At 34.2% G+C, this 25,028-nt stretch overlaps 1 protein-coding gene and 1 pseudogene across 1 annotated transcript; one reads left to right on the top strand and one right to left on the bottom strand.

Annotated features, from left to right (window-relative positions):
* Positions 1–1,459: 1,459 nt before the first annotated feature.
* LOC140672909 (uncharacterized) lies at positions 1,460–14,932 on the bottom strand (annotated as a pseudogene).
* A 22-nt stretch (positions 14,933–14,954) lies between these two features.
* On the top strand, positions 14,955–24,378 carry Asx (transcriptional regulator additional sex combs). Its single transcript, XM_072905919.1, has 7 exons — positions 14,955–15,646; positions 16,493–16,752; positions 16,872–17,984; positions 18,673–18,948; positions 19,192–20,079; positions 20,204–20,443; positions 22,181–24,378. The coding sequence occupies exons 1-7, from the start codon at positions 15,316–15,318 to the stop codon at positions 22,595–22,597; spliced, it is 3,525 nt and encodes a 1,174-aa protein (XP_072762020.1). The 5' UTR covers positions 14,955–15,315; the 3' UTR covers positions 22,598–24,378.
* Positions 24,379–25,028: the final 650 nt, after the last annotated feature.

Below are 25,028 nucleotides of genomic sequence, written 5' to 3'. Positions count from 1 at the left end.
ATATTTTAACTATCTCAGAATGTCGTCAACAATGTTCAACGAATTACTCAAGATTGTTGGACCCTTGATCGAAAAACAAAATGTAGTTCGAAAACCAATACCGGTTAGGATGAGATTGGAAGTGACTGTACATTGGTTGGCATCTGGTGACAGCATGACATCGCTATCGTATGCTTATCGCATTGCCCAATGTAGGCTATCACGTATTATTTCGGAACCGTGTGAAGCAATTTGGCTCTCTCTACAGAAAATGGTTATGATTGATACAACTGAAGAAAATTGGAATACGATTATAGAAGATTTTGAAACAATATGCCAATTTCCACACTGCATAGGCGCTATTGATGGGAAGCATGTTGAAATTCAGGTATGTATATATATTATGAATTTATTTACAAAAATTCAGGTTTAATATATTACACATTAATAATGCAATGACATTTGTGAAATGAGAAATGCATATGTCACAATAGTAGTTTTCAATTTGCAGGCACCTCATAGTGGCTCATGCTACTACAACTATAAAGGAAGGCACAGCATTAATTTGCTCGCAGTAAGTGATGCCAAGAACCGTTTCATTATTGTGGATATTGGAGCTGAAGGAAAGCAAAGCAATGGAGGTGTTTTTGAAAGCAGCGGCTTACCACATCTGTTTGAAAGGAATGCTCTCCATATCCCTCCATCTACACGTCTGAAAAATATGGATTTCGAATTTCCATATATTTTAGTGGGAGATAAGGCCTTTCCTCTCAGCACATATATGATGCGACCGTACCCTCGGAGTAGACAACTAAATATCAGCAGAAAAATTTTTAATTATTGCCTGAGTCGGGCAAGAAGAACAGTGGAATGTGCTTTCGAACTTTTGGTTGCAAGATGGAAAATATATCGTCAACCTATTGTTGCATCCACACGTACTGCTGTAAAAGCTGTACAAGCAACGGTTGTCTTGCATAGTTTTATTATTAATAAAGAATGAGAATTACCACTTGCAGCAAGAAGGTACTGTAATGTAGAAGAAAAACACAACTTTCTGGCTATAAGTATCGGACTTACAGCTGTAAGTCATAGAAATACTTCGCAAAAATCTGCAGCACTGAAAATTCGAGATAACTTTGCTCATTATTTTGAACATGTAAATCCTTTACCGTGGCAGTGGGACAAAGTTTTAACTAACAATTTTTGAAACATTATATAGTTTCCATTTAATGCACTGTACTTGTAAATAAAATATTTTGTTAATATATATAATTAGAAAGTTTTTTACAACACAAATTTATACGTAGCCTGTTTTGACGATATATATTTCTATAATTTAATAATTCGTACAATGTAATGAATTGAATGAAAAAATATAATTTATTTTTATTTATTATGATATACATAAAATAAACTATATCACAAAAAAAAACATTTCTAATAGAGATTCTTCCTTTAACAATAAGTACTGTATCCTCCTCTTCGTATAATCTAATAAATTGAAAATAAACTGGAAAAATAAACTTTCATTTTTTATAACATACGCGAAATAAATAAAATATGTGTAAACAAAACATTTCTATTACATTCTATTACATTCTATATTAAAGATTCTCTTTCTCCCTAAGTTCCATATCTTCCTCTTGAATAGCAATATCCATAATTTTTTTTGCAGATTTCTGCGTCTTATGTAGGATAATTGACGTAGAATTTTACCAAGTTGATCCAAATAACTGTCCATTACGTCATGTTTCATCTGCGACACATTATCAATTATATTCAGAAATTTATTCTCTATTTCAGCTTGCCTTTGTGCTTCTGTAAGTAATATATGTCTGTAAGTAATATATGTCTAATTAATAATCTGTACTTAATAATACATGATGGCTAAAACACATAAAACCTAAAGATAATTCCCACTTACTTTTCTTTCTCGCTTCTGACGACTCTGACAGTAAAAGTGACGATCTTCGTGATGATTCCGTTGATGTATTTGCAACGTCCATTATAGAATCATCCAAATTGGTCAAATGGTCTGTAGTCTTGTCCCTTTGCATATCATTTTCACCAACGTGGGATGAATTTGATTCCAATAAGTGCTGGATGGAGTGCTGGACAGTCCTGAAAACCAAACAATTTTACAAATTATGACATTTAATAGCACACAATTTGAATGTTCGTAAAATCTCTGTTAAAAGATAATATAAATACTTACGGTGTTGCCTTTACAATATTATCGAGAAACCTCATTTCCTCGTAGTGAGCAAAAGAACTTCGCAATGGATGACCAAATTTCGCCCCAGAACCACTTCGTACGTATCTTTGCATTTTCTTCTTAGCCTTCATGTACGAATCTCGAAGGTGCTTCCATCTCTGCTTTACTGCTTCCATAGATAGAGATCCTATAGTATTGTACACAAAGAATCGTTTATTATTTACTTTTACACGCAAATAATAAAAAAAATGGATAAACGGACTTATACCGGACTTCCCTCGGGATTACCGGGGTGTTTTTCAGGTACACCAACCCCTTTTATCCTTCTGTACACCTCCTTCCAAAAACCCTTTCCGTTCCCTCTAATATATCACCGCAGAGAGCGTCTTATCTGCAGTCATAGGGATCTACTGTTTTATGCCGGTTCCGAACGGCCTAGATAGAGGGAGTTCTTTTTGCGGCAAGATATACTCTCGGTGGTTTTGCTATTGCCTTCTGAGAGATGGCAATCAAATAACATCGAATAAAAATTCGATGGGTTCTGTTCGGATTTGAACCCGAGATCTTAGGCATAGTGAGCAGACGCTCAACTCATTGTGCCAGAACCGCACACTACACGCAAATAATATAATTTATATAAATAATTAAAGAATGATCTTACCATCAAATATATTTACAATTTCTTGCCACAGGTTATCTTTTTTTAATCTCGTTCTTTCCTGCAGTGGAATAGAATGTTCCCACAAAGCCCTTCGGGTACGAACTAACTCTAGCAGTAGCTCATTTTGTGTGAATACAGAGTTTGTATACTGTACAACTTTTTCCTTTATTGTATGCTGTACATCTTCAGTTTCATATCTTTTTCCTTTAAAATAAAGAAATAAATAAATACTTAACTTACCACGAAATTACACTACATAAGTAAGTAAATGAATATACTACTAGCTTTTTATGCAACTATCACTATAATTATTTATAAAAAAACCATTGTTTAACATACTTATAGTGGCCACAGCATTTTCGTCTACATTTATGACGTCGGTATTTTCGTCGTATGCACTAAAGCAGTGATGATCTAATATTGTTCCACATGACCCTCGTAAAATGAAACCGCAATATCCACATTTCGTAGCCTACAAACGTGCATATACAAGTGTTTAATTATCTCACATTAAGAGGTTATGACTTCATTCAGTAGGTATTAATTAATATTAATTTTTTATTAATTTGATAGTGTTTCGTAACATTATTTTATTATTAATTTACAAAACACTTGCTTGATTCTTTTTACAAAAGGTTCATATATTTTCTGTACAAAATCTATGATTAGGATTAGGTGTTAATTGTGAAAGACCGAATTTACTTCTGGAGATATGACAGCCAGAGGATTGATATGTAGATCACGAACCGAATAATTAGGATGAAGGAGATATTCTGTGCACGAATTTAATATAAAATAAAAGAAATATCTTTATTTAATACAAACTGAACTCGGAAAACTCTCAGGCTAAAACTGTCTATCTTCGCCTTTCTCGAAAGAGAGTCGACGCTCTCGATCGATCCTATCAATTTATACGCTCGCTTTTTCCCCTTCTTAAAGTCTACCCGATATGTTTCGAAGCGAGACATGCGCCCTTGGTTTGTGTTGCGCGCGCCGCTCTACGTCATATGACGCGTATGACGTCGCCTTTTGGTGCCTTACATCTCGGTCCTCCTGGCCTATAACTTCGCCCCGAAGTTTTGTGCGGAATTTTTAAAATGGCGCGTCGTGTGGTCAATTTACCGGTTTCTCTGTATCGATGGTGATCGCTCTTTCGATCCCGTCGACTTCGTCGGAAATAACCACGTAAACCGAGTGTATGCGTCTACAATTATTAATATATGTTTATATTTGTCCTCAGATTCTTGAAGCGGTCCGAAATGATCGATGTGAATTAATTCTAAAGGCGTTTTTGGCAACGGATACAAATGTGTTTCGCCTTCTAACCGATTCGGTGAACTATTTGACATTAGGCAAGTAAAACAATTCTCGGTGTATTCATAAACTCTCCTTCTCATGTGTGGAAACCAATAATTCTGACCTATTCCTTTCAGAGTTTTCTCTGCCCCGCAATGGGCCATTTCATCGTGGTGCGCTCGCAGCAAAGTTACAACCATTGAATCAGGTACAACAAATTTTACATCACCATCAACTTTCTTATAAACCAAACCTTCTATTAGTTGGAATTTATCGCTATCCGCAAACTCTAATTCTTTACTTATTTCCAGTATTCTGAGGTCCGCTAACTGTCTGAATTCGAGCTCTCTTTCTAACGGGAGAGCATTTACGTACGCCACGCTACGACTCAGTGCATCTACATGGCACATTTGTTTCCCTGCTCGATGCGCAATACTAAAATTATAATTCTGCAGGGTGAGTGTCCACCTTCCTATTCTCGGGTTTAAGTTCGCTCGATTTACAGCATGTACTAACGCATTACAGTCTGTGATAATTTTGAACTGTATTCCATATAAATATAAGTGGAAACGCTCTATCGCTCTTACAATTGCTAACATTTCTAACTCAAACGAATGATATTTTGTTTCAGCCTCATTCGTGACTTGGCTAAAGTACATTACTAGAGCCCACTTATTGTCTTTTTGCTTTTGCAAAAGTATCGCTCCGAGGCCTAGACTACACGCATCGGTATGCAGTTCCGTTTCCGCCGCAGGATTGTATAATTTAAGCACTGGCGCAGTGGTAAGTTCACTCTTCAATAATTCAAACGCCTCTAAACAATTTTTATCGAAACGGAATTCCACTGATTTCTTTAATAAATTTAACAATGGTCTGGCTTTCCGCGCATAATCCTTGATAAACTTTCTAAAGTAATTCGTCAATCCTAAAAATCGTTGAATTTCTAGTACATTTCTCGGTTGAATGAAATTTTTAATTGCCTCTGTGTGTCTTTGACTTAACGTTATACCGTTTTCAGAAATCGTATATCCTAAAAATTCTACTGTATTTCTCAAGAATTGATACTTGTGGTAATTCAATTTGAATTTGTACTGTTTCAGAATAGAGAGCATTTCTCTCAGGATTTCAAGATTTTGCTCGACCGTTTCCGTCGGAATCAATACATCGTCCATATAAACCACTATTTTATCCTGCCGAATTAACGGGTTAAGAATTTGCTTCAATCTTTTCTGAAATTCGACTGGTGCTTCCGAATAGCCAAAGGGTAAGTATTTATACTCATATTACCCATCGGGCGTCGCGAATGAAAAATATCTAGTTGAATCATTATGGACTTTAATTTGATGGAAACTATCTTTTAAATCAAGCAATGTAAATACTTCCTTATTACCTAATTGCAATAGACAATCTTCGATTAACGGGAAAGGATATTTTTGCTTCTCAATTCTACTGTTTAACGGTCGCAAATCCACACAGAGCCTAACTTGACCATTTTTCTTCTTTACAGGTACTACCCTCGCGCAATAAGGAGAAATGCTCGGCTGAATTATTCCCTGTCGTAATAATTCGTCAACGATTTTTCTGATCTCAACGCGCTCGGTGTATGCAAAACGTCGTGGTGCATACGCATATATGGAAGGGTCTCGAAGGTGAACTTGTACCGTATAATCATCTTCCACTGGTAAGATATTTGTATTTTCTATCTCGAATAATAAATCTTTAAGTTGTTTTTCGACCTTGTTATTGTAATTTGTTTTAACCGTTTCTATTATCTGTTCCAGGTTGTTTGTTAAACTATCTTCTATACAATACGGCAAACACGTAAACAAGTTGACCTTCTCATCTTCACACGCCGGTTTATACACTAAGGTAAGCTTTTCTTTGTTTAAAAAATCACGACCAAGTATCAGGTCACTTTCAAAATTGTTTTCTTTTAGTACATGTAAATTAACCGAAAATTTTGAATTTTCCACGCAATTCAACGCGACTTCGACTAATACAATGCCTATAATATTTAGCGAATTATTACTCAAATTTTTTAACTTCCTTTCGGCCGGTACTAATTTATAATTATACGGCTTCAGGAATTCTTTATACACGTTAAATTTAATGAACGAAACCGGGCTTCCCGTATCAATCAACGCAATTAACTCGCATTTTCTATCATCTAACTTATCTATTTTGACGAACGGATTGGTAATTTCTATTTTAGATTCTACCTCGTTAACGGCCGCCACTGCGCTCGAGAATGACGACTCTACGGAGACGCTTGCTGCTGCCGTCGTGGATGCCGCCGAAGGAGATGTCCTCTGTGGCGCGCCTTTCTTCTTGAGGATGGGACAGTCGTACCGGCGATGTCCTTTCTTCTTGCAATAGAAGCAGGACGTCTCTCCTCTGCATTCCTGGTGCGTGTGCCCCTTTTTGTCGCAATTCCTGCACATGTCCTTCGTTGTTCCCGCACTCGCACCATTAGCGCCGGGACGCCTCTTCTCCGTATTCAAGGCTCCTTCCGTCATTCGCCTCATGGTCTCCAGGAATTCCTCTAAAGTGTCGGCCTTTATGGAGAGCGTCACTGCCCTCAGGGAGCTCTGGGCGATTCCGCCGATCACCAGATTAATTGTGTCCTTGGCCGATAAATCGAGGCGATGCATCAACGCCACTTTCTCTATGGCGTATTGGTCGAACGTCTCTTTCCCTTGGATCCACCTCTTGGCCTCGACTTTCTGCATGGCCTTGTAGAAGGGAACCTTCCTCTCAAACATTTTCGTCAGCTCCTGGCGAAGCCCTATCCAGGACTCCACTGCTGCTCCTGTCTGAACCTCGTACCACCGTCGAGCCGATTTCACCAATCGACTGGAAGCTGCCAGAAGTGTCACCCCGTCGGTGGCCCCATGGATCAACGACACCTTCTCTACCCTTCTGATCCAGGTAATGATATTTTCGTCCTCTGTTCCTCCGAATTCCGGGATTTGAGTCGATAGCCAGTTGATCATATTTCCAGGTAGAAGCTCATCCTGCCTGGATTGACCTTGAGAAGATCCGGTCGGAGAAGAATTTACCTCTGTTCGCTCCGTCGTCCGTCCAGCATTTCCTGTCGCTGAAATGGGAACCTCTTCCGCTCTGACCACCGGAACTTCGTTTCGTCTCGCACCCAGCATCTGAATTAACTGGACGAATTGATCCTGCTGTTGTTGAAGTAACTGCTGGTGTTGCCTGGACAGCTCCTCCTGTTGCCTTCTCAGAAATTGTTGCTGCTGTTCCTGCATCTCTAAATAATGCCTATTCAGGTCAGCGGTCACCGAAGAAAGCGCTTATCGGATCCTCAGCATGGTCACCGGACGATCCTCGTCGTCTTCCGCCGAAACTGATCCTTGCGTCTCAACGTTGTCCTGCTCCGGAACCAAGTCTGTCCCCAGTAAGTCTGCCACTGGACCGTGTTGTTCCAAATGCAAGATTATTACGTCGAGTAATTTTTCTCGATCCCATCTAACTCTTTGGTCCAAGTTTATTCAGAATCGAAGAGCTTCTTGCTCCCTCAAGGATAATGTGTCTAAACGTGCCCTATGTTCTTCCATTTTTCTAGATATAACGGCAGAATTTGAAAGTCGTACCAAAATAATCGCAGAGGTCACGAGCCGCCGAAGGAACGCAAATCGAATCCTACTTCTGATGTTGAAAGACCAAATTTACTTCTGGAGATATGACAGCCAGAGGATTGATATGTAGATCACGAACCGAATAATTAGGATGAAGGAGATATTCTGTGCACGAATTTAATATAAAATAAAAGAAATATCTTTATTTAATACAAACTGAACTCGGATAACTCTCAGGCTAAAACTGTCTATCTTCGCCTTTCTCGAAAGAGAGTCGACGCTCTCGATCGATCCTATCAATTTATACGCTCGCTTTTTCCCCTTCTTAAAGTCTACCCGGTATATTTCAAAGCGAGACATGCGTCCTTGGTTTGCGTTGCGCGCGCCGCTCTACGTCATATGACGCGTATGACGTCGCCTTTTGGTGCCTTACAATTGTATATCTATATCGAAAGCCATGTAGAAAATACAAAAACTTTCTTGCAAAAATAATAAAGCTATTATGTTTATTAATTAACAAATACTCAAATACTTACTGGAGCGTTCATTATTATCTCATTCATTATAATCTCATATAAACCGTTTTTCTATACATTTCTTTATATTCAACAGCACATACAAAATTCCGCTGTTCCTTTAAAATAGATCCGCTCAAATAAGACGAAAACGACGGAAACGCGGATTCTAGTTTCTTTTCTTTTCGCGTTTCCGCATTTCCGCGTTTTCGCGCTTAATGTAATGGCACCCTTAAGGGTCGACAGCAGGGACCCGGACAGCTCCGTAAAGTTAGCCAAACCACTTTGATTTTTTATAATTAAAATTAACTAATTGTTTGGAAATCGTGTGGAGATGATCAGAAGTCTAATTAAAACGTTTGGAGGTTCATCGCTTTTTTTTAATTAAATTAAAATTTGGATGTAAAGTTTGCCGAACATTTTTATTTTTCGTCCAATCGAGTTAAACAAGAGTTTATTTGATGCAGAATCGTTAGGTGGTCACGAATAAATTCTTTACAACGTTTGGAGGTCCATAGTTTATCCGAAAAATGAAAAAAATCATGTGCGGTAAAATTCCAAATTTTTTTAAAGCTCATTCACACTTTGGCAGAAAAACAGAAAGCAGACAGCGGATGGATATATCTCATCACACTACGATCCTCGTTTTGCGTGAAAAATTGAAAACAATTGAACACTGCACGATTGGACACTGCACAATTAGACATTGCACGATTAGGAGCGGGGCGGAGCCCCACTCCCATAAAAAAATAACAAAATTTGAATGCGTGGAAAGTACCAAGGTTAACAGTACTGCATAGAAGTTTCAATGTAAAATTTTGTAGAACACCCATGTAGAATCGTATATTATAGGTCTCGTTTTGCGTTTTTAAAAAAATTAAAAACTCATGTGGAATCGTACAATTTTGAATCAAGCGATGTCCAATCGTGCGATGTCCAATAGTTCAGTGTCCAATCATACTGTGTCCAATCGTGCAGTATCCAATCTGAACGTGTCCAAACGGGATGCACCCCATATTGTAGTGTGATGAGATATATCTTTAAGTTTGATTTTCTAGAAAACTATCACTTGTATGGTAAAAATGAATAGAACATAAAATGCATATTTCGGAGAGATCTACAACTTTTGTTTAAAACATTTTTCTAAATTTTCAGTATTTAATAAAATAAAACCAAAAGACGTCATTTTTTAACGATTTTTTATGGTTTTCACCATGAAAATGAAATTGTCGGTAACTTTCACTATTATTTTCGTAATCAACGCATCAAAATACGTAAATATACGTGATGACAGCAAAATCGGGGGTTTGAGCTTTTCCAAACTCCATCCATCATATTATCATATAAAAACATTAGAAATTCTTTACTCAACAGCCAATTGCCAACGCGAGTTTTGATTGGCTTTTGCTGTCTGCTTTCTGTTTTTCTACCAAAGTGTGAATGAACCTCAAAAGAATTTGGAATTTTACCGCACATAATTTTTTTCATTTTTCGGATAAACTATGGACCTCCAAACGTTGTGAAGAATTTATTGGTGACCACCTAACGATTCTGCATCGAATAAACTCTTGTTTAACTCCATTGGACGAAAAATAAAAATGTTCGGCAAACTATACATCGAAATTTTAATTATTTAATTAAAAAAAAGCGATGAACCTCCAAACGTTTTAATTAGACTTCTGATCATCTCCACACGATTTTCAAACGATTAGTTAATTTTAATTATAAAAAAATCAAAGTGGTTTGGCTAACTTTACGGAGCTGACCCGGACCGAACCGGAACCCGGACTGATAACCGTTCCATAACCGTTTTTTTCAGTCGGACCGCAACCGTAAACCGTATTGAAATTCATTTAAATATATAACCGGAATCGTAACCGAAACTGTTAAATTATTTTCGGTTTTTTCGGTATTTTTCGGTTCTTATAATTTATTTTTATAAAATATTTGTATATTATAATTATATTATAATTATATTGTGTGTGTGTATGTGTAGTATGAATTTGTTACACTCAACACAATTTTTCTGTTTAATTTGTATTGACTATTGTTTATAATACAACAGAAACACAGCAAAAGAATCAATCGGCATCATAAAAAGAACGAAAGAGACAGTAATTAATTTAGAAATTCGACTTTTTACAATCTTTTTGTCTTTTTTGTTTTTTTTTTTAAGAAATATTATATATTATATTAAATATAATATAAATACATATATATATATATATATATATATTTAATATATATATATATTTAATATAAAAACATAGTTATTTACATTGTCTTTTAATCTTTATATAATATGAATGTTTCAGGAAGACAGAAGTCAAAAAACAAATGTCATTGGAAGATAAATTTGATAAAAATAGAATTTTAAAAAAGAGGAAATTAGAAGAAAAATAAAAAAGAAATTAAAAATCAATGAAAGCAAACATTTATAATTAAATTGATATTATTTAAAAAAAAATTAAAGTATGTACTATTTACATTTGATATTTTTTTTAATTTTATTTTATAACAAAATATATATGTAAGTAAGAAATATATAAACACATGTAGATATATGAAAGAAAAAAAAATAAATGTTTTTATATATAAAGAAAGGAAATATGTATATGTTGCATTTTACACAATAATCAATAATACAATTGTTAACAAAAAACAATGTGGACTTTCCAACAATCAATACAGTACTTTATTCTGTCTTTTTTCAATTAGACTGAGAAATAAAGATATAATAGAATACTGTATTGTGATGCACTGTGTTATCTGTGTCTTGCTGAACATCCTATAATATAATTTCCTAGAAAAGAATTAGAAAAACAATAATTTTAAAAGAACCGGAACCGTAATCGAAAAAAACCGTAATTTAAACGGTTTTGATTCTCTGATTTGTTACGAAACCGAAACTGAAACCGGAACAGTTATTAAATTACTTTATTAAACCGTAACCGGAAATTTTATTCGGTCCGGGTCCCTGGTCGACAGGAGGCACTGTGGAGACTCCTATCGGCCGGCTGCGAACTACTGTTTCGCAAGAACAGTATTACAGCCAAAATACAAAGAGAATCTTAATAAAATTGTGATATTCGTAATCAGTAGGATATTTCGCAGGTCGCTACAGAGCGATTTTTTAAGAAAAAGATCGAAATAAAATTTCCAAAAATGTGCTGCTGATCGCGAGTTACCGCGGTCAGGTGTAACTGCGCCTTGAATTTGAAATCAATTTATTATAAATTTTTTAGAATAAAAAATGCAAAATCTGGTTCTGTCGTGACCTGCGTTATTATATAAAGAATATATAAAAAAAGTTTCACGAAGAAATATAACTTCTTTATGAGCTAAATATTGTAGAAGCGGATATCGCTATCTGCACCTAAGGTACAGCTAACAGAAATCATGTTGACAGCATCGCGTGAGACAAGATAGAAAAGGATCGCGCTATTCTTGTTCTTCTAACATATCGGTCAAAATACGGTCTAAAAATGCTTTCTGACCTTTCGTAGCAGAAAGCAGTAATGCAACAAGACTAACGGACGCCCAGTTTTTGTAAATTTTATATTTACATATGTAAATACCTGTATATATCTGTCCAAATTGTAGTTAAAATTACATGTACAATAAAATATTGTATGATGATAAATAGTAAGAATAGGATAATAAGTAACAAAATGAATTAATATACAATACGTAAAACACGGGCCTCTATTAGACTTGGCAATTTACTGCTTTTTCGCTATCAATATACTTTATGTATTATCTGCACGATAGAAAGACAAAAATAAAACCTATATTTCACATTTACTTTTGATTATAATGATATTGTGTGTCAATATTTACTCCACTAATAGCGTTAAAATATTTATGAATAAAATATATATATAAATATATTATTGAGTACAATACATTATTTTTTTTTTTTTGAGGGGAAAATGCTTTATACACCGGCCGTTCCGGAGGGGTTATGTGGAACTCGCACCCATTAAAAACCTCTTTTAGCGCTTATCTAACAAAATTTTTCGCGCCACTACTTCCCAAGCGATTCAGGATGTCATTGACCAATATAAATAAAAATTACAAATATCACAATTTTATTATGATTCTTTATATATTTTAGCCGTAATATTGTTCTTGCAAAATCATAGGTCGCATCGTGCAGATGATATATATAATAAAATAATAAAATATTGATAGCGAAATAGCAATAAAATGTCAAGTCTAACAGGCTCCCGTGTTCTACATACTATATGTTAGTTTACTTTGTTAGCAATTATTCTATTGTTATTATTCATCATCATCGAACAATATTTTATCGTATATATAATTTTAATTACACTTGGACATATATATACATATATGTACATATGCAAATATAAATTTCACAAAAAGTGGGGGCCCATTAGCCTTGTTACATTACTGCTTTCTGCCACGAGAGACCAGAAAGCATTTTCAAACCGTATTTTGACCGATATGTTAGAAGAACAAGGATAGCGCGATCCTTTTCTATCTTGTCTCACGCGATGCTGTCAACATGATTTCTGTTAGCTGTACCTTAGGTGCAGATAGCGATATCCGCTTCTATAATATTTAGCTCATAAAGAAGTGGGTTATATTTCTTCGTGAAACTTTTTTTATATATTCTTTATATAATAACGCAGGTCGCGACAGAGCCAGATTTTGAATTTTTTATTCTAAAAAATTTATAATAAATTGATTTCAAATTCAAGGCGCAGTTACACCTGACCGCGGTAACTCGCGATCAGCAGCACATTTTTGGAAATTTTATTTTGATCTTTTTCTTAAAAAATCGCTCTGTAGCGACCTGCGAAATATCCTACTGATTACGAATATCACAATTTTATTAAGATTCTCTTTGTATTTTGGCTGTAATACTATTCTTGCGAAACAGTAGTTCGTAGCCGGCCGATAGGAGTCTCCACAGTGCCTCCTGTCGACTCTTAAGGCCGTAGCACACACTTTTCCATAACGCATAACACAAATGCATAAGAAAACTGATTGGTTTATAAGCACATGCATACGGAATTCAATCAATCGAATTCGTTATGCATATGCATAATGCATTATACAAAAGTGTGTGTTGCAGCCTTTATGTATAAGGCAGTTCTAATTTTATGTACAAACAAGTATGGCATCCCTTTCTGCGCATGCACTGTGAAGACGCGTATTGCATGCATGTATATACCATAGAGATATTATATATAGAGTACGGGAGGGGGCAGAGAACGCGATAGCGAAATAGAAAGAGAACGCTGCTATAAGATGGGGGGAGCATCCCATTTGACCACGTCACGATTGACCACAACCACTTATATCGACCGATATCTAGGGTCATCAGCAACGATTAACCAATCAGAGAGCCTCATTTTAAACTGGCCAATTGACGACGTGGTCAATAAATTCCCACCCCTATATGGGCCCCTGCTGTCCTTGTCTATGTCTATTGTATCAGTTTGCGCATGCGCGATAGACAAGGACAGCAGGGGCCCATATAGCAGCGTTCTCCTTCTATTTCGCTATCGCATTTACTCACGGGCTAGCATAGCACATTCCCGTACTCTATATATAATATCGCTATGGTACATACATACTAAGGGCGCGTTCGAGGAGACACTATTAGCGCTAACAGTGTCATTCTATCTTTGTCACTCATTAAAAGTTGAACAAAGAAAGAACGACGCTATTAGCATTAATAGTGTCTCCCTGAACGCGCCTTAAGTATGATAGACTAGATTAATGTAAATAAACATAAGTTTATACAGGGTGTCCCCGAATTAGCGAATCAACTTTTGTAGGTAGATAAAGCGTGTTAAACTGAAGAGAAAAGTCTTATATCATTTTGCTAAATTTGCAATAATTAATGAGATATAAATTAATAAAGATCGGCCAATCCGTGCCAGTATAAGCGTGCAGCACGAAGAAACCTTCCAGTTGTTACTTGATACTAGGTGCGCGGCGAGACATATAAACGCAGCGTACACTGTATGTGTCTCTTTCAGTATATCCTTTGTAGATCTTTCCTAGAGCGTTCGGCCTACTGTCTCGCTGCATGCCTAGTATTAAATAACAAGTGGGAGGCTTCTTCGCCCTGCGCGCTTATCCTGGCACGAATTGGTCGATCTTTATTAATTTATATCTCATTAATTATTGAGAATTTAGCAAAATGATATAAGATTTTTCTCTTCAGTTTAACACGCTCTATCTACCCACGAGAGTTGATTCGCTAATTCGGGGACATCCTGTATAAAATAACTGCACATTTGTATCCCATAATTTAATATTTATATTTCTTACTTTTTTTACTAACACGACATGTGTTCTGACAAGAATTAAAGACCGAAAGCAGGTTAGAAGTACATGTACTGATCATAATGGCATTGGCACATGTCAGCGCATGCGCAGAAAGGGTCACCTTAGAGCGCGTTCGGGGAGACGCTATTAGCGCTAACAGCGTCGTTCTATCTTTGTTCAACTTTTAATGAGTAACAAAGACAGAACGACACTGTTAGCGCTAAAAGCGTCTCCCCGAACGCGCCTTTTATATAAGCAAAATCTAGGGAGTTAGCAGTCTAGTTTTATATAGAAGTCTGTGGCCGGTCCTGTCGACCCTTAAATCTAGTAATTTTATTAATATACACAACGAGGTATACATCTATGTAGACGATGTTTCCGCGGTATAAATATGTAAATATAGTATGGTCGAAAGAAGCGGAAGTTTTCTTGAACGGTATTATACTATGCGATAGAAAAAATTGTAACATTTTGTCGTCCAATGTAATCTTGTTAATTTACAAACTTTCAAGCGAAATGACGTAAACAGTTTCTCAAGATCTTTCATAAGCGTATTTCGACTGGGACTGATCTGATAAGAATGTCATTCAGTCGCCAATGGTAAAGAAAGAAAGAAAGAGAGAGATAGCAATATTATGTTTATATTACGGCGAATACAAGAGGACACGCTTTTGTGAACTCTGAAAATTATCGGAGGAAAGATGGAATGCGCCGAACGGAAGTATCTGTGTAAAATTTAACGCCATGCCACGGCAGTCTTACACCGCGTGCCCTGACATTTCGTTTGTCGACGATGTCAAAATTGTAGGTACTGTCATGGACACAGATGTGGAGCTTGGCAAAAGTGAAGGGTGCGAAACCATCCCAGGTTGTTCTGGTTACTCTAGCATGGTGCACAGCAAGAAAGTTATTAAACATGCTTTACGACAACAAGCCAAACGGCGTAGGAAGAACACGACAATAGCGGCGGGCAATTCCCGCGCGTTACCCAGAATCGTTGTCAAACCATTACCTCCTCCACCCCCGTCAAATGATCCACCATCTCCGGTTAATAATGTACAACACATAAATACTGGTAATTGTAATACTGTGACATATATTTACTCTATATTTATTTTGTTTTTTATATGGAGTGAGTCAGTAGTAATTGATGGTTTTTGAAAATTTGTTCGTAATACTATGAGATAGAAATTTGTAACTTATCTTTTAAGTAACAATATTAAACAAATGCAGAGATATTAATATTGAATGACAAGTTCCACAAAGTCAAATTTCAAATCTATTAATCTAATTTATATTCTTTCCATTAGAAAAATATTAATACAGCATATATAGAAGAAAATATACAGTTCTATTGACTCACTATATATAATTTGTTAATATATATTATATATACTATAAGGATTAATTTGGAATATGAGTTAATTTATTAAGTGGTCTACTTTCTGTCATTCATTATTTGTTTTGTACTACGATCTATTTATCATTATTTTATTGGTGTTAAATAGTAATAGGTATGTAGAAGCAACAAAATATTAAAAAACCAAAATATATAATAAGTAGTTTATATGCATATCTATTAACATATTTTTTTGACATGATAATGTCATACATACATATATATATATATTTTTATTATATTTATTAAAAATATATATACAAATATAATATAATAACAATACCAATATTATATTATGACATTATTTATGATATATTGATTTGATTATAATATATTGATTTGATGATTTGTATAATTAATTAAGAATTATTGTATAAGAAATAATTTTATTTTCTTTAGATCTTATATATAAAGTAGATATAATAATTGCAGTAAACAATTTTATTTTTTTATGGCTGACATGATATTTTTTATAACTAATAATCAAATGATTCTAATAATTTATATTTTATGTGAATATAGCAGCGGAAGAACCTGCTGTCACAATGAGAGAAGTTTTGGCTAGCTTACCTGGATTTAGCTTGAAGTCAGGTCGCAGACGATCTACAAAGAGATTGTCAGCGACTGCACAATTAGAAGCTGGTCTTGTGGATTTGGAATCTCCAGCGAGCATATTAGCAAGTACGAGCTTACGTGCTCTATTAAATAGGCATACATTTCAAGGATTACCTCCACTGTATCAACGGAAGCTCGCACAACTCTTGCCTGCTGTAGATAGACAGGTTTTTCCTTCAATTTTTTTAATGCCTTACAATGTGTATTTATTGTTGAAAAACTTTAGAAATTTTTTAAAGAAATTTTTTTTGTAAAAAATTAACAAAAACTATTCTGTTATTGTTAGGATGCTGCAATCTCTGGGTTAAACAATGAGTTTTTTGCAAGAGCTTGTTTAGAATGGCGGAAACGTTTAGCAGAAGGAGAATTCACTCCAGAAAATCAACAACGTCTGAAAATGGAAGCAGAACGAGATAAGAATAAACTAGATCCATGGAAAGTGAAACATTTCGAACCAATATGGGGGGAGAAACGAGAGCCTAAACTTAAATCGAGTCTCCATTATATTACCGAGTCACGTTCTAGTGGTGCAGTAACACGGTCAAGCTTAAGACTTCGTTTGGAATCTAATGTGGATATTCCTGCGTCGGAACATGCTTATCCTATTGTAATGACAGGAGATAAAATCGATACTAGTTGCAAAACTGAAATTAACATAAAGAATTCAGATAATTTAGCTAATTCTGAAGAGGTGCAACAAAATTTAATGGCTTTAGATTATAACACATTGTCAAACAATTTAACTGATGAGAAACATTTAAATGATTCTACGCAAATGAATTCTGTAGAAGATATTGCAGAAATGCATGAAAGTAAGACGGAAGAAATCGATAAAATCGCAGATATTTGTGAGAAACAAGATGTAATTGAGACTAATGATATTGCGAGACAACTTTGTCAAGATAACATCTCGAATGTCTATGAGGAAGAAACGGATTTTTCCTCCGGTGAGAAAAATTTGCAGTCTGCAGAAAATAATATAATTGAAACATTAGAAGAGGATGCTGTACTGTTGCCTGATGGTAATTCATCACCTACATCTACCGAACAGGTAGAACGTACGTCACACACATCTGGAGAATCAATTTCACAGCTGTCCAATGAATATATATCACAAACATCCATAGATCAAATAGATCAAATTTCAAAGGAACAAATTTCACAAATATCTAATGATCAGATTTATCAGATATCGGATTGTGAAACCACAAATATCCTTGCAAGTTCATCACCGAAAAAAGTTAGACCGACAGACATTGTTATAAAGGATAATTTGATGAGTAGTGATCAAACTGAAACAACACATGTTTCACATGAGAATGCAACAGATAGTGAATCACAAATTCCAGAGGGAATGGAAATTGATAGCGAAACGTTACAGCGCATTCATGAACTCGAGGTAGGTAAAAATGTTAATACACGAGTTATCAATTAGGTTTTTAATATGTCATTATGTTGGTAATCTCGGTAATTTTTTCAAAAGAAAATGGAAATATGATTAAGTTTAATAATAATAATTTTGAGATTAGGGTTTAATTTTTTAGCTTTTTTTCATTTACTTACTGCAATTTTGAAGTCATTATTATTTATATGTGCAGGAATTATAGTTCATTTAATAAATAATAATTAAGATATTTGATGATGTGGAAAATTAAATAAATTTATTCCATTTACAATAATAAGATTTTATGTTTCAAGTTTAGCTTTAATAGGATTTCCTTTTTTGTAGGGTTTTATTCAAAAAACTTAATTATAGAAATTATTTATTTAAATAAATATTTTTTATTAGGAATTATTAAGAATTATTTCATTATGAATTATTTTATTTTATTAGGGATTATTTTGTTAATATTTTTTATTAGGAATAATTGTTTTATCAATTTCTTTACAGTTTCATGATCATTTCGATTATTCTATTATATATATTTTTTGGTGAATTAAAAAATCAAAGATTTTATTATAATGAAAATCAATTAATAAATTTATCTATATTTATTTTATTAATTTTAAGATTAATTGAAGGATCAATATGAATATTTTTTTTTATAATTATTATTTATTAAAGATTGGTATTAATTATATTTTAGGTACGAGGAGAAATGCGCGAAATGTATGAAGAGATTTCAGGATGTCCTGAAGAGATAATATATCCTATTCTTGAAGGAATAGAAATGACTTCAACCAGTACAGAAGTAAACGAACCACAAATATCTGGACAAACAGAAGATACCAGAGGAGCGGATGTAAATGCTGGTAATGAAGATGAAGCTCTTAGAGAGGCAAATAATTATGTCTGTTCTGAAATGCTTGAATGCAGTTGGACAGTGGATCCAACCGTTAATAATATCAATAATGATAATAGAGTGAGTAAATATTATTAAAACAATATGGAGATTAGTTATGTGTAATAATTTATACATATAAGTTGTAAACTCATGTGCATTGCTTTTTAAAAACTAATTTCTCGATAGAAGTATTAGTGACTTGTTAATCGCAAAATTTAAATTTAGACTAATTGCACAATTAAAACAAATTGTTCAAAGAGCAAGATAGAGAAAATTAATTAATTAATTTTGAAATTATTCTCTCCCTTTTTTTTTTCAAAGACGCAAGAGGAGCTGCAGGTACCTTGGCCTTTGGTAGCAGCTGCTCTTGATGGTTCTGTAGCAGCTAATATTACAGTAACAACACAAGATGAATGCAGTGAGACTTCTACAACAACCGACTCTACGACTCCTTCACAACAGTTTATTAACTCAGATACCAATGTTGAATCTGTTAACTGTATTCAATTACCGGTTGTTCAAGGTACTGCGTTCCAATCAGATGGTTTGGCTATCAGCACACCGGGAAACAGCTGCGTTATGAAGAGCTTGCAATCACAAAGTCCGCCGATTATCACATTTCCACAATTACAGTCCATCAGATTTGTGCAAACCAATTTTAATCCAGAGCAAGATACAACATCTTTGCTCACAAATAACTCGTCTACAATCTCAGCGCAGCTCCAGCCTCAACAAAATACTACCGCGCAAATAAATATGATACAAACACAACAGGATACCATCACTCAAATAAATACTCAAAACAATAGTACTTGCAATAATGTAAATCAGAATACCATTGCAACGCAGGGTCAAGTACAAAATACTCTGTCAAACACAATACAAGGAATACAATCTCAGAATCGTGCACAGAATGCGATTGTTATTCAACATCAGACTGCTGGTTCGACTCAACCTCGACAAATTGCAGCTACTGTGCATCAACAACAACAACAGCAGCACCAACCGCAGCAGCAGCAACAACAACAACAACAGCAATATGCCGGATCATCGGTAACAATCTCATCACGACCATCGCGTGTGTCTAATCAAGGCAGCCAAAGAGGCTCCAGAAATAATAAAGAACAAGGTGGAAGTAGATCAAGAAGTTCTACAAAAGAGCCTCCGGGTGCTGTCAATTTGGAACGTAGTTATCAGATATGTCAAGCGGTAAATTAATCCAATCTATAATTATCCAATCAAGAATTATACATATACATAAAAACCATTATAAATTATCAAATGTGTAAAATTTGCACATGGATAAATGGTCGAAACACTGGTATTATTTCAGGTTATACAAAGTTCACCAAATAGAGATCAATTAAAAGCTCACTTAAAACCACCACCTAGTTTACTCGCAAGAGGAGACGGTGCATTCACAACTAGTAAATCTGGTGGACGCACTTTGACAACTGTCAAACCTCAGAAGACACAGCAAGTGATACAACATAACAAACAGGCTCCAAATAAAACACAAGCAGTTATGCTGAGACACGTATTTGCTACAGCGCGTCAAGCTACATCAACGGAGGTACCATAGCACATATGTTAACATATATAACATAACATATATATATATATATATATATATATATATATATATATATATATATATATATATATATATATATATATACCTGCCATTAAAATATTTACCGGCATTTTCGGGACGTCTTTCGGGTGTCCCGAAAATGCCGGTAAATATTTTAATGGCAGGTTCTTTAGAACATTTTAAGACGAAAAGTTTAATACAAAAATGTCGAGACTACAATAGTTTTTAAACTGGAAGCAATTATATTTCACAAATGATAGGACTGAGATTTCGCGCTCTCAGGTACGGCAAAATAACAAGTGCTAACATAATATCGTGAAAAGAGCGCTATTTATAGGAGCACTTTTATCACTTGTTATTTTGCCGCACCTGAGAGCGCGAAATCTCAGCCCTATCATTCGTGAAATATAATTGCTTCCAGTTTAAAAACTATTGTCGAACTAGTCTCGAATTTTTGTATTAAACTTTTCGTCCTAAAATGTTCTAAAGAACCTGCCATTAAAATATTTACCGGCATTTTTGGGACATCCTGTATATATATATATATATATATACATACATACATACATACAACAAATTATATTTAGATATTTACCTGTGTTGCTTTTGTATGGCACTTGTAATTTACTCTATATTAAGGATAAAATGTTATAGTTTATGATGTGTTAATCTTCTCGTAAATCTAATATTTTCGTGCGAATTATGCAAATAAAACGTCGTTAATTTTTAAACAATGTACTCTAACATGATAAAAAAATCTTAAGAAAAATTACAGCAAATCAAGAAAATATATTTAATAATCATGATAAAATAATTTTCAACGGGTTAATTAAAACGACCTGACTAGCCAAAATCATTCAATTTATTCACACGACGTTTCGACCATATGGTTGTGATCCTTTTCAAGTGTAAACGTAAATTAAGAAAGAGAAGAACAGTTTCGTTTAAAAATTCATGCTGACATGACGTGTCGTTGTTTGTGTTTATCTCAAATTTAATAACCGTTGATTTTAACTAAGTGACATATTTAATTGTTCCATAATTAAGTTCTACTTTTAAACATGTCCCATTGGATTCTTTCTTCTCTTTCTTAATTTACGTTTACATTTGAAAAGGATCACAACCATATGGTCGAAACGTCGTGTGAATAAATTGAATGATTTTGGCTAGTCAGGTCGTTTTAACCCGTTGTTTATAATTAAATACTAGCGACTTTAATCTCTAACTTATAAAAATAATTTCTATTGTAAATGTAGTTTTAATTCTCGAGATTGTCTTTTTTTCTTGTACATACTGGATATTTGGACATATATACTATTTTATCCTTTTCTGTGTGTACAGTGCTAATCTTGCGGGTCGCTTGTGATGATCTCTGTATCATACAGGTACCTAAATAAACAAATCTTTACATCTTAGTTGTGGGTTTCTAAATGCAGTAGAGAAATAGTGTGACTTTTTTAATTGTCAAACGCAATGACGGTAGCGGAAATGTGCAAACAATTTTTTTATCTATAAAATTATGATAAAATAAAAATAACAATCAAATGTTATTCATATTACATAACCAGATAGACTTTAGAGAAAATGCCGTGATTGAAACTTTACTTGTATATAATATATTCCTACTGACAGACAATAGTAACTTAATAGAACGCAATGAGACAAATTATGCCAAATGTTTGTAAGGATTAACATTATATTCTCAATGTTATGTAGGTTACAGAAAGCACCCCTATAGCTCAGCTTGGTTCCACCACCAGTAACAATTTCGGGCAATACATACTTGTACAAAGGACAGGAGTTGGGGATGGTGCGCCGAGAGCGTCGTCTGCTCCTCCGTTACCGCCGCAGATCGCAGGGATGGGCGTCGGAGTCCACTTGGTGCGAGGGAGACCAGCGAGCGCCGGGGAGGGCTCTCATCAAGCTGTCACTCTGAAAGCGAGAGGCGCGGACAGCAGAGTGACAGGAGGTGCGGAGCCTGGTGCACCCGGCATGATAATTAGCGGTGACCCACCACCCCCTTGTGAATGTAACATGCGAGGAGCCATGGTAATTTGTCGGCAGTGTGGTGCCTTCTGCCACGATGACTGCATCGGGCCTCAACGTATCTGTGCTACCTGCCTCATACGTTAATCATTCTTTATCCAACACCGTTCATCGTGTATAAATTTAATAAATCCGTTATAAGATAAGAGTGCTGATAAGATCGTCTATTAATTAAAGAAACACCAAATATACGCATCGTAATGATAAATTTATTAAACAACATCATATATACAAAGGATTTCGGGGACATAATTTCTGCAGCATTCTACTAAATAATATATGGCAATTAGTGTTCTAGACTGCATTTGATTAGAAACAGAAGTTAACATATCGATGTGTAGTTTTGTAAAAAAAGTATTATCATATTTTTTAAAAAAGATATAATCTTTAATTTAAATTTTAATATTTAATAATTTTTTCTTAATAAACATCGTTCTCGATCTTTTAATCGCGCGTTGTACAATATGTTAATATATGGTGGTCAGTCTACTAAAATTAATTGCCAAAGTAATTCGTTTCAAGCATAATTATAAGTATAAGAAGTAAAAAGAAAGTAAAGAGTAATATTTTATTTATAATAAATTCTTGTTTATAATATTTTATATTCTTTTGATAATAAAAATTACTTGTATTAGATTTTTTGGTAAATTTCTAGATTAAGGTTGTCACCTGCGATTTCGCTCTATATTTGCATAGGATTTTCTTTCGACTTAAAATGGAAAGTTATGACGATTTAAAGCGGGGCATACAAACACACACACGGGGGGAGGGTGCAAGGGGGACCTTCGGCTCTCCCTCTCGCACTCACCCTGTCTACCTTGCTTTGCGTGGAAAGTTGCAAACCCATGTGAATTTTGCTTGTCTTGCAACGTACATGCGAAGCGAGGTGAACGGGGTGGGTGTGGGAGGGGAGGTCGAAGACCCCCACTTGCACCCCCCCCCGTGTGTGCGTGTGCGTGTGTGCGCATGTGTGTGTGCGTGTGCGCGTGCGCGTGTGTGTATTATGAAAATATTTCAAATATATATCAAGATAAAGCAACAAATACAATAATTATGAATTTCGAAATAAAACATTTTTTGTTTATAACTTTCTAACAAACAATGAGCGACGGCTAAAACCTTTTGATCGTTACTCAGGACAGTGACCTTGATAATATATGTCAAGGTCATTGAATTCTGAAAGGGCCGACCTTATGTGAATATTTACCATAAAATATCACTTAATGAATTTTTTCAAAAATAAGACGTTTGCCCCGCTTTAAATCATCATAACTTTCCATTTTAAGTCGAAAGAAAGCCCTATGCAAATGTAGAGGGAAATCGCAAGTGACAACCTTAATCTAGAAATGTACCGATTTTTTTATTACATTATAATAATTTAGAATTAAAATATTTATATAGTTTACAAATTTTGCTTTATGACACGCGTACGAATATACTATTTATACTAGATTTATTTTAGAAAAGGAAAAAATCTCTTTTCAAATTCTACTATACATACAATAACTTCGTTGGAGTTATACAATAAATGTAGATCTAAATAAAGATTTTATCTTTTATTGTATTTTTTTATTGTAAAATTATTAGATTAGATTGTGTATTAGTAGAAGTAATCATGTATCTTGAAAAATGTGATTTAGCATTTCAAGATACAGTAAAATAGTAAAACTACTTTTGGCAATTCATTTTAATAAAAGTTATCTATATGACTGGAATTACTCGCGTAAAATTCTTTAGTCTCTGAAAGTTATAAATTATTATCCAGCACTCTTACATTAACGGAGATCTTTACAGATTGAGGGTAATAAAGAATACAGTTGTAGGTATTGAAAGATTCAATATTGCTCTACACATTATAGCGGAGAAAATATATAAATGCCTATTATCTCTCATGTTTTATTGTTATCTTGCCTATTGTAATTTTATTACAAATTGACAAGTATCTATAATGCATTGCTCTAACACTCATATAATAAAAATAATGTACAGATTTTACATTGTATATAAAGCCATGTTAATAAGTTAGAGTCTATATAATTATATAGTGATACTTGCCTAATTATATGTATTTGTGAAATTGATATATATTATTTGCTGAAAATAATTATTTATTTAATAATCAAAATTTCTTTAATATTGTTTTTAATGTTTTATCTCATTGTACTAATTGACATATTAATATTTCTACTATTTCCCTAATTGCGAGTATATATATGTGTGTGTATATATATATATATATATATATATATATATATATATATATATATGTGTGTGTATGTATATATTTAATATATAATAAACAAAAAATCAAGAAATATTTTATATATTTGATAAATACAAAACAAGACTCTATAAGAGTAGAGAAATGTTTTATGTAATGTTTATTTTTCCTTTTAAATCGTCAAACTCTAGTCTGTATTTATATCACTTCTACATTTATTTATTACATTATTTATTGAGGATAACATTATTTATATTTTTATAATTTTTATACTTTCATAACATTTTATATTCATAA

The sequence above is a fragment of the Anoplolepis gracilipes genome, chromosome 14 (genome assembly GCF_047496725.1).
Source record: "Anoplolepis gracilipes chromosome 14, ASM4749672v1, whole genome shotgun sequence".
Taxonomy (NCBI): domain Eukaryota; kingdom Metazoa; phylum Arthropoda; class Insecta; order Hymenoptera; family Formicidae; genus Anoplolepis; species Anoplolepis gracilipes.
The sequence above is the reverse complement of the archived record's forward strand: the minus strand, read 5'-3'. Positions and strand labels throughout refer to the sequence as shown.

What these genes read in the sequence shown, in the direction of transcription:
- Asx (XM_072905919.1), top strand. Translation starts at nt 15,316, where the DNA reads ATGCCACGGCAGTCTTACACCGCGTGCCCTGACATTTCGTTTGTCGAC. An exon ending in AGCGCATTCATGAACTCGAG is followed by an intron (nt 17,985 to 18,672) that starts GTAGGTAAAAAT and finishes ATTATATTTTAG; the next exon opens with GTACGAGGAGAAATGCGCGA. An exon ending in ATATCAATAATGATAATAGA is followed by an intron (nt 18,949 to 19,191) that starts GTGAGTAAATAT and finishes TTTTTTTCAAAG; the next exon opens with ACGCAAGAGGAGCTGCAGGT.